The sequence below is a fragment of the Hemitrygon akajei genome, unplaced genomic scaffold (assembly GCF_048418815.1).
Source record: "Hemitrygon akajei unplaced genomic scaffold, sHemAka1.3 Scf000049, whole genome shotgun sequence".
NCBI classification, from domain to species: Eukaryota; Metazoa; Chordata; class Chondrichthyes; order Myliobatiformes; family Dasyatidae; genus Hemitrygon; species Hemitrygon akajei.
The window spans coordinates 7,749,866-7,759,689 of NW_027331935.1; the positions used below are offsets into that span (position 1 = coordinate 7,749,866).

Here is a 9,824-nt window from a genome sequence, read left to right on the forward strand (position 1 = left end):
TCAAAACATAGTCTAAGAAGTTAACATGTACATCCCATCAATCCACTGTTCCTTTAACAAGGTCAAAGGTCCCTCACGCTGTGACCAAATACAAATTCAAATGGACTAAAGCCCAGTGATTCCTGTACTGACTCTCTTACTGTGAACAAAAACAAATATATTCCTTCATCCCAGTATTTTCCATTTTCAACACAGTATGTCTTATTCATTGTTTTGAGGGTAGAAGGAAATCTATCTAAAGCCCCTTGTGATTCCGGATGGTATGCAGATGATGTAATTCATTTAGCTCCCAGTTCATAAACCACCTGCTGGAATAAACCAGATGTAAAATTACTTCCTTGATCAGACTGGATTGCTTTAGGCAAACCAAATAGAGTAAAAAACTTAGTAAGAGCCTTCGTCACGGTTTGAGCTTTAATATTCCTGAGAGGTTTTGCCTCTGGGAATCTGGATGAGTTACTCATAATAGTTAGCAAATACCGATGGCCAGCTTTAGTCTTTGGCAATGGGCCAACACAATCCACTATAACTTTGGAAAAGGGTTCACCAAATGCAAGTATTAGCTGGAGTGGGGCCACTGGGGTGACCTGATTAGGTTTATCCACAACTTGACAAGTGTGACAGGCTCTGCAAAAGGTCATAACATCTTTCCTCAAATTAGGCTGTAAAATTCCCTCATAATCCTGTTTAGCTTTATTCACTCCAAAATGGCCACCTGAGGGCATACTGTGGGCCAAAGTTAACATTTCTATCCTACACACTTTAGGAACTACAAATCGGTGAACAACTGTCCGTTCCTCACTCACAGGTATGGCAGGTGGCCTCCACTTCCTCATTAACACTCCATCCTTGAGATAATACCCGACTTGCATTTTCTTAATCTCATCATGTGAGAGAGCTGTTTCTTTTAAAACTTCAATCTCAGGGTCCCGGTTCTATTCTGCTATAAACTCCTTCCTAGACAGGGATAAGTCTTTCTCATCAGACTTACTACCTGAATCCTGTTGAAACAATGAAGGCAGAAAAGTCCCTGACAAGTCAGCATAACCTGAATCCCGATTTTGGCTATCATGGGTATCAGAATCATGCTGCACAGAACCGTCTGCGTCAGCAGACTTTTTAGCCATACTTGGAGTTACTGCGCAGGAAGGATAAATGTTAAAATCCATCTCTGGGTCGTCAGTGGTTGGCTTAGTTGTCAACTGCACTGCAGGAACTACTTTACCATCTGCCAGGTCATTCCCTAACAACAAAGTAACATCTTCCACTGGTAAACTGGAGCATAATCCAATCTTAACAGGTCTGGAAACCAACCCTGACTGTAAAGTTACCTTGTGCAATGGCACAGAAGCCCCAATGCCTATAATAAAATGCCGCTCCCAATGCCTTTAATAAGATTTACCTCACCAGTGTTAGTCTCATCACCAAACTTTAGAACGCTGTCCAATATAAGTGACTGAGAAGCCCCAGTATCTCAAAGAATTTTCACTGGTACTGGGGTTGACCGTTCCTTTACTAATACAAACCCATCTGACATAAAATGATCGAATCCCTTCTTAACTCGGTCAGACCTCTCAGTCCTTAACTGAGCCTCAGCAGAATGTTCAGAACCCTGTGGGGTTATAGGTGCTTCAACATACTGAACACAGGCATTTGGGACTGCCTCCTTTTTGTTTTTCTTATTCAGGATAGAACAGTTAGCCATCATATGAGCAGCTTATTACAACAGTAACAAGACAAACCAGAATATTTCTCCTTCAACTGCTTCCCTTCATCGTTACTCTTGTCACTAGTCCCAGCTTTAATTTCTGGTTTACCCTGGTTATCCCTGCTACTCTTTTGGAAACACTTATTCTGGGTAAATTTAACATTATGAGTTAAAGCGAACTCATCTGCTAATCTAGCAGACTCCTGTAATGTAGCAGCATCCTTTTCATCTAAATACGTCTTTATGTCATCAGGGACACACCTTTTGAATTCTTCAATTACAACCAATGCTTTCAAGCTGTTAAAATCATCATTTATATTTTTATATGTGCACCAGCAGTCAAAACACAAACTTCTCACAAGCAAATTCCATATAAATCTGGTTCACAGATTTCCTTGAATTTCTAAACTTTTGCCTGTATGATTCTGGGACCAACTTGTAAGTTTGAGCACAGTCTGTTTCACTATGTCATAATCAGCTGCTTCATCAACTGTCAAAGCAGAATAGGCTTGCTGAGCCTTCCCCTCAATTACACATTGTAAGAGAATAGGCCAACCCTTTTTGGCCACTTTAAACTCCGAGCAACTTCTCAAAATGCTGAAAGTATTTATCAACCTCTGCCTCATCAAGTGGAGGTACCAATTTAACTTCCTGACTGTCCTCAAACTTATCACCAGTGTCTAACGCTAGACCCCTTTGCTGCAATCTCTCTATCTTTTCCAGCTCGAACACCCTCTGTCTTTCTGCTTCCTCCCTCTGTTTTTCTGCCTCTCTGGCCTCAAACTGCCTCTGCCTTTCCGCAGGCTCCATCTTGAATTTTTCTAACTTGTGCTGGAGCTCAAGCTCACTAGGTTTACTTTCAGGAAACACCTCCAACTCCTCCACGTTAAACACACCCTCAAATACATAACATTCAGTTATAATCCTCTGCATCTGTGCCTTCCTCATTGTCAATTTCACCTTAGCAATTTTAAACCTTTTCGCAATACACAACAACACGATCCTTCTGGCGTCCTCTAATGCCTCAGAGGTTGGTGCTACCAGACATATAACAACATCCATTGCTGCTGATTTTGCACACACAAATAAATCAAAAGGGATTTCCCCAATGAAATCAATAATTCATCAACACACCCTCAAATTTGTTCATATCCCAGATGCAGGCCCCAATTTTGTTACGAACAAAAACCTAGAAACAAAAGCTTTAGAAATGAACCAGCAGCAATTGACTGCTCCTGGAGTCTGGTTTTGATGTTAAAACCACTACCTTTATTAGTATCTACTTATAACAAAGTAAATTAAGCAAGATAAATAAAAGTTAACAGTGTTATGTGTATATATGTGTGTAAATATAACTCCCAAACTATTGAGCTCGACAGAAACAAGGCTTAGAGTCTTGAGATGGTAAAGTATGGAAGTTCAGTTCATCCACGGAATAGGTGATGAAAGAGAGATATTTGTAATCCAGGGTAAATGTCGAGAGAGGACCATTACATCGAATTCCAAAGGTTCCATTGTGGTAAAATGAGAGAACAGTCGCTGTAGACTTTATCCGTTGTCGTTTCAAATCACATATGAATTATCACCGAAAGTGACTTGTCACAAGGGGTATCATCTTCAAGTAAATTATCACATCACACCCAGACAAGGGTTAACACATAAGTGGTCTTCACAGGATACGCCAAATCGGATCCACACCTAAGGATCAAATGAGGTGATAACCACACATTCGATGTATGGTGAATTGATACTTAACCCACCCTTGTGGGCATAGGAAAGCTCTAAGCAGTGACCCTTGGCCACTAGTTCCCTGGTTTTGATTGTTCCATTTTTCCTCCTTCATCTCCGTCTGACTCTGAGTGTGAGTCCTCGGTTAAAACTAAACAAGCTGTGAGCGATGTAAACAAGCTGCAAGCCAGACTGATTTGACTTCTTAATCACTCTCTCTCTTAAAATGAATGTCCTCAGCAAGCAAAAGCAAGGAATTAATAAGAATGTGAACTGACTGGTGTGCCAGTAGTTGGGATGACTGAATGAATCCTTTCCAACATTCTGAGCAGGTGAAAAGCTCAGAATATGTGAACTGACTGGTGAATCTGTAGGGTGGATGAATCAGTGAATTTCTTCCCACATTCTGAGCAGGTGAATGGCCTCTCTCCAGTGTGAACTCGCTGATGTCTCTGTAGTTGGGATGACAGAGTGAATCCCTTCCCACATTCTGAGCAGGTGAATGGCTTCTCCCCAGTGTGAACTCGCTGATGTCTCTGTAGTTGGGATGACAGAGTGAATCCCTTCCCACATTCTGAGCAGGTGAATGGCTTCTCCCCAGTGTGAACTCGCTGGTGACTCTGCAGGTTGGCTGACTGAGTGAATCCCTTCCCACATACTGCGCAGGTGAATGGCTTCTCCCCAGTGTGAACTTTCTGGTGTCTCTGTAGGGTGGATGAATCCGTGAATTTCTTCCCACATTCTGAGCAGGCGAATGGCTTCTCCCCAGTGTGAACTCGCTGATGTCTCCGTAGGTGGGATGACTGAGTGAATCCCTGCCCACATTCTGAGCAGGTGAATGGCTTCTCCCCAGTGTGAATTCGCTGATGTATCTGCAGGGTGTATGACTGAGTGAATCCCTTCCCACAGATTGAGCAGGTGAATGGCTTCTCCCCAGTGTGAACTCGCTGGTGTGTCAGTAGTTGGGATGACAGAGTGAATCCCTGCCCACATTCTGTGCAGGTGAACGGCTTCTCCCCAGTGTGAACTCGCTGATGATTCTGTAGGTGGGATGACCGAGTGAATCCCTTCCCACAGACTGAGCAGGTGAAAGGCTTCTCCCCAGTGTGAACTCGCTGATGTGTCAGTAGGCTGGAAGAGTTGGTGAATCTCTTCTCACAGACTGAGCAGGTGAACGGCTTCTCCCCAGTGTGAACTCGCTGGTGTCTCTGTAGGGTGGATGAATCAGTGAATTTCTTCCCACATTCTGAGCAGGTGAATGGCTTCTCCCCAGTGTGAACTCGCTGATGTCTCTGTAGGTGGGATGACTGAATGAATCCCTGCCCACATTCTGAGCAGGTGAATGGCTTCTCCCCAGTGTGAACTCGCTGGTGTATCTGCAGGGTGTATGACTGAATGAATCGCTTCCCACAGACTGAGCAGGTGAACGGCTTCTCCCCAGTGTGAACTCGCTGATGACTCTGTAGGTGGGATGACTGAGTGAATCCCTGCCCACATTCTGAGCAGGTGAACGGCTTCTCCCCAGTGTGAACTCGCTGATGATTCTGTAGGTGGGATGACCGAATGAATCCCTTCCCACAGACTGAGCAGATGAAAGGCTTCTCCCCAGTGTGAACTCGCTGGTGTCTCTGTAGGGTGGAAGAGTTGGTGAATCTCTTCTCACAGACTGAGCAGGTGAACGGCTTCTCCCCAGTGTGAACTCGCTGGTGTCTCACTAGTTTCGATGCCAAAGTGAATCCCTTCCCACAGTCCGAGCAGGTAAACGGCCGCTCCCCGGTGTGTACTCGCTGGTGAGCCATTAGCTCAAATGACCGAGTGAATCCCTTCCCACAGTCTGAGCAGGTGAACGGCTTCTCCCCAGTGTGAACTCGCTGGTGTATCTGCAGGTTGGATGACTGAATGAATCCCTTCCCACAGAATGAGCAGCTGAACGCCCTCTCCCCAGTGTGAACTCGCTGATGCACCTTCAGCGTAGATGAGCAAGTGAATCCCTTCCCACAGTCTGTGCAGGTGAACGGCCTCTCCCCAGTGTGAACTCTCTGATGTACCTTCAGTTCAGATGACCGAGTGAATCCCTTCCCACAGACTGAGCAGGTGAATGGCTTCTCCCCAGTATGAAACAGCTGATGACTCCGTAGGCTGGAAGCGTGAGTGAATCTCTTCTCACAAACTGAGCAGATGAATGGCTTCTCCCCAGTGTGAATTCGCTGGTGACTCAGTAGTTGGGATGACAGAGTGAATCCCTTCCCACATTCTGAGCAGGTGAATGGCTTCTCCCCATTGTGAACTCGCTGATGACTCTGCAGGTTGGCTGACTGAGTGAATCCCTTCCCACAGATTGAGCAGGTGAACGGCTTCTCCCCGGTGTGAACTCGCTGGTGTATCAGTAGTGTGCAAGAGTGAGTGAATCTCTTCTCACAGACTGAGCAGGTGAACGGCTTCTCCCCAGTGTGAACTCGCTGGTGTGTCAGTAGGTGAGATGACAAAGTGAACCTCATCCCACAGTCCAAGCAGGTGAATGGCCTCTCCCCGGTGTGAACTCGCTGGTGAGCCATTAGGTCAGATGACCGAGTGAATCCCTTCCCACAGTCTGAGCAGGTGAATGGCTTCTCCCCAGTGTGAACTCGCTGATGTCTCCGTAGGTGGGATGACTGAGTGAATCCCTGCCCACATTCTGAGCAGGTGAATGGCTTCTCCCCAGTGTGAATTCGCTGATGTATCTGCAGGGTGTATGACTGAGTGAATCCCTTCCCACAGATTGAGCAGGTGAATGGCTTCTCCCCAGTGTGAACTCGCTGGTGTGTCAGTAGTTGGGATGACAGAGTGAATCCCTGCCCACATTCTGTGCAGGTGAACGGCTTCTCCCCAGTGTGAACTCGCTGATGATTCTGTAGGTGGGATGACCGAGTGAATCCCTTCCCACAGACTGAGCAGGTGAAAGGCTTCTCCCCAGTGTGAACTCGCTGATGTGTCAGTAGGCTGGAAGAGTTGGTGAATCTCTTCTCACAGACTGAGCAGGTGAACGGCTTCTCCCCAGTGTGAACTCGCTGGTGTCTCTGTAGGGTGGATGAATCAGTGAATTTCTTCCCACATTCTGAGCAGGTGAATGGCTTCTCCCCAGTGTGAACTCGCTGATGTCTCTGTAGGTGGGATGACTGAATGAATCCCTGCCCACATTCTGAGCAGGTGAATGGCTTCTCCCCAGTGTGAACTCGCTGGTGTATCTGCAGGGTGTATGACTGAATGAATCGCTTCCCACAGACTGAGCAGGTGAACGGCTTCTCCCCAGTGTGAACTCGCTGATGACTCTGTAGGTGGGATGACTGAGTGAATCCCTGCCCACATTCTGAGCAGGTGAACGGCTTCTCCCCAGTGTGAACTCGCTGATGATTCTGTAGGTGGGATGACCGAATGAATCCCTTCCCACAGACTGAGCAGATGAAAGGCTTCTCCCCAGTGTGAACTCGCTGGTGTCTCTGTAGGGTGGAAGAGTTGGTGAATCTCTTCTCACAGACTGAGCAGGTGAACGGCTTCTCCCCAGTGTGAACTCGCTGGTGTCTCACTAGTTTCGATGCCAAAGTGAATCCCTTCCCACAGTCCGAGCAGGTAAACGGCCGCTCCCCGGTGTGTACTCGCTGGTGAGCCATTAGCTCAAATGACCGAGTGAATCCCTTCCCACAGTCTGAGCAGGTGAACGGCTTCTCCCCAGTGTGAACTCGCTGGTGTATCTGCAGGTTGGATGACTGAATGAATCCCTTCCCACAGAATGAGCAGCTGAACGCCCTCTCCCCAGTGTGAACTCGCTGATGCACCTTCAGCGTAGATGAGCAAGTGAATCCCTTCCCACAGTCTGTGCAGGTGAACGGCCTCTCCCCAGTGTGAACTCTCTGATGTACCTTCAGTTCAGATGACCGAGTGAATCCCTTCCCACAGACTGAGCAGGTGAATGGCTTCTCCCCAGTATGAAACAGCTGATGACTCCGTAGGCTGGAAGCGTGAGTGAATCTCTTCTCACAAACTGAGCAGATGAATGGCTTCTCCCCAGTGTGAATTCGCTGGTGACTCAGTAGTTGGGATGACAGAGTGAATCCCTTCCCACATTCTGAGCAGGTGAATGGCTTCTCCCCATTGTGAACTCGCTGATGACTCTGCAGGTTGGCTGACTGAGTGAATCCCTTCCCACAGATTGAGCAGGTGAACGGCTTCTCCCCGGTGTGAACTCGCTGGTGTATCAGTAGTGTGCAAGAGTGAGTGAATCTCTTCTCACAGACTGAGCAGGTGAACGGCTTCTCCCCAGTGTGAACTCGCTGGTGTGTCAGTAGGTGAGATGACAAAGTGAACCTCATCCCACAGTCCAAGCAGGTGAATGGCCTCTCCCCGGTGTGAACTCGCTGGTGAGCCATTAGGTCAGATGACCGAGTGAATCCCTTCCCACAGTCTGAGCAGGTGAATGGCTTCTCCCCAGTGTGAACTCGCTGATGACTCTGTAGGCTGGATGACAAAGTGAATCCCTTCCCACAGTCTGAGCAGGTGAATGGCTTCTCCCCAGTGTGAACTCGCTGATGACTCTGTAGGCTGGATGACAAAGTGAATCCCTTCCCACAGACTGAGCAGGTGAACTGCTTCTCCCCAGTGTGAACTTTCTGGTGACTCTGTAGGCTGGATGACCGAGTGAATCTCATCCCACAGTCCGAGCAGGTGAATGGCTTCTCCCCAGTGTGAACTCGCTGATGACTCTGTAGGCTGGATGACCGAGTGAATCTCATCCCACAGACTGAGCAGGTGAATGGCTTCTCCCCAGTGTGAACTCGCTGATGACTCTGTAGGCTGGATGACCGAGTGAATCTCATCCCACAGCCCGAGCAAGTGAACGGCCGCACCCCGGTCTGAACTCCCTGGTGTGCCATCAGGTCAGATGACCGAGTGAATCCTTTCCCAGAAATTCAGCAGATGACCAGCTTCTGACTGGTGTGTCCACAGGTGGGATGACAGACTAAGTGCTTTCTTACACACAGACTAAGCAGGTGAATGACCTTGCCCAGTGTGAACTTGCTGATGTACTTTCAGTTGAGATGACTGACTGAATCCATTCCCAATGTCTGAGCAGAAGAATGGGCTCTCCCCTGTGTAAAATGACGGGCGTGCCAGTTGGTCAAATGACTGAGTGAATCCTGCCCCGTAGTCTGATCAGGTAGGATGGTCGATTGAATCCCTTGCTTCACTTCTTAAATATCTAGACAGAGACAGCAAAACTGGTGTGCCATGTCTGAGCTTCCAGGAGACAAATTCCTTCTCGTTTTTAACCTGTAAAAAGATTTACAAAATCCATCACTGGGTGTAGGACAACACTTCGGATGAGATTACTTGAGTTGCCAAGGTCTGATCCAGCATCACACTGTTACAGTGAGGTTCCACCCAAGTTGGACAGAGAAATCATCTTCTAACTGGGCACAGTGCTGGTATCTGGAATAACCATCAATTCCCTGATGCTCTTCTTGTTTCTATAGGAATGGGGCATTTCTGTGGTCTCCAATTTGTGCCTTGGCTCAGTTTGTCTCCCTCCATTGGTATTATTCCCTGTTCCTGCTGAGCTGCATGGGTGCCTGGCCACACAGTAACTGAAAAATTCTCACACAAATAGTCTTTCTTGACGTGCAGCTGGGATTTTCTTATATGTATTATTAACTTAAAGTGCCACAGTTTTAATGCCTTATAAAAATTTCTTGCTGAGATGAATGGTTGGTCCGCACAGCTGTTAAAGGCTCTTGCAGAAAAGTACCAACAAAGAAACAGGCCCTTTGGGCTATCTAGCTTGTGCTAAACTATTTAAACTCCCCACTCCCACACCCCTACCATTCAGGTACCTACACAAAACTCCTTAAATGTTGAAATCCAGCTCGCATTCACCATTTGTGTTGGCTGCTCATTCCACACCCAGATGACCATCTGTGTGAAGAAGTTTCCCCTCATGTTCCCCTTAACATTTCACCTTTCACCCTTAACCCATGGCCTCTGGTTGTAGTTCCACACCATCTCCGTGGTTAAAGCCAGCCTGCATTTTATCTATGCCCCTCTATCACAATCAAATCTCCCCTCAATCTTCTACATTCCAAGGAATAAAGTCCTAACCTGTTCAATTTTTCCTCGTAACCCAAGTCCTCCAGACCTGGCAAAATCCTTGTGAATTTTCTCTGAACTCTCGGAACCTCTTTTACAACTTTCATCTATCTACTGTTGTCAGTGCTTTGGTTCATGAAGGCCAATGGGCTGAAATCTTTCTTTCCGTCTCTATCTAACTGTGATACCACTTTCAGTGAATTACAGACATCCCAGTTCCCTTTCCTCTACAACACTCCTCAGTGCCCAACCAGTCACTGTATAAGACCTA

At 47.0% G+C, this 9,824-nt stretch overlaps 1 protein-coding gene across 1 annotated transcript; it reads right to left on the minus strand.

The window, feature by feature from the left end:
* Positions 1–3,581: 3,581 nt before the first annotated feature.
* Positions 3,582–8,118, minus strand: LOC140721013 (uncharacterized). Its single transcript, XM_073035877.1, has 4 exons — positions 7,472–8,118; positions 7,249–7,303; positions 5,652–7,164; positions 3,582–5,018 (listed from the first exon to the last, which is right to left on the minus strand). Exons 1-4 carry the CDS (start codon positions 8,116–8,118, stop codon positions 3,778–3,780), a joined length of 3,456 nt encoding a protein of 1,151 aa, XP_072891978.1. The 3' UTR covers positions 3,582–3,777.
* Positions 8,119–9,824: the final 1,706 nt, after the last annotated feature.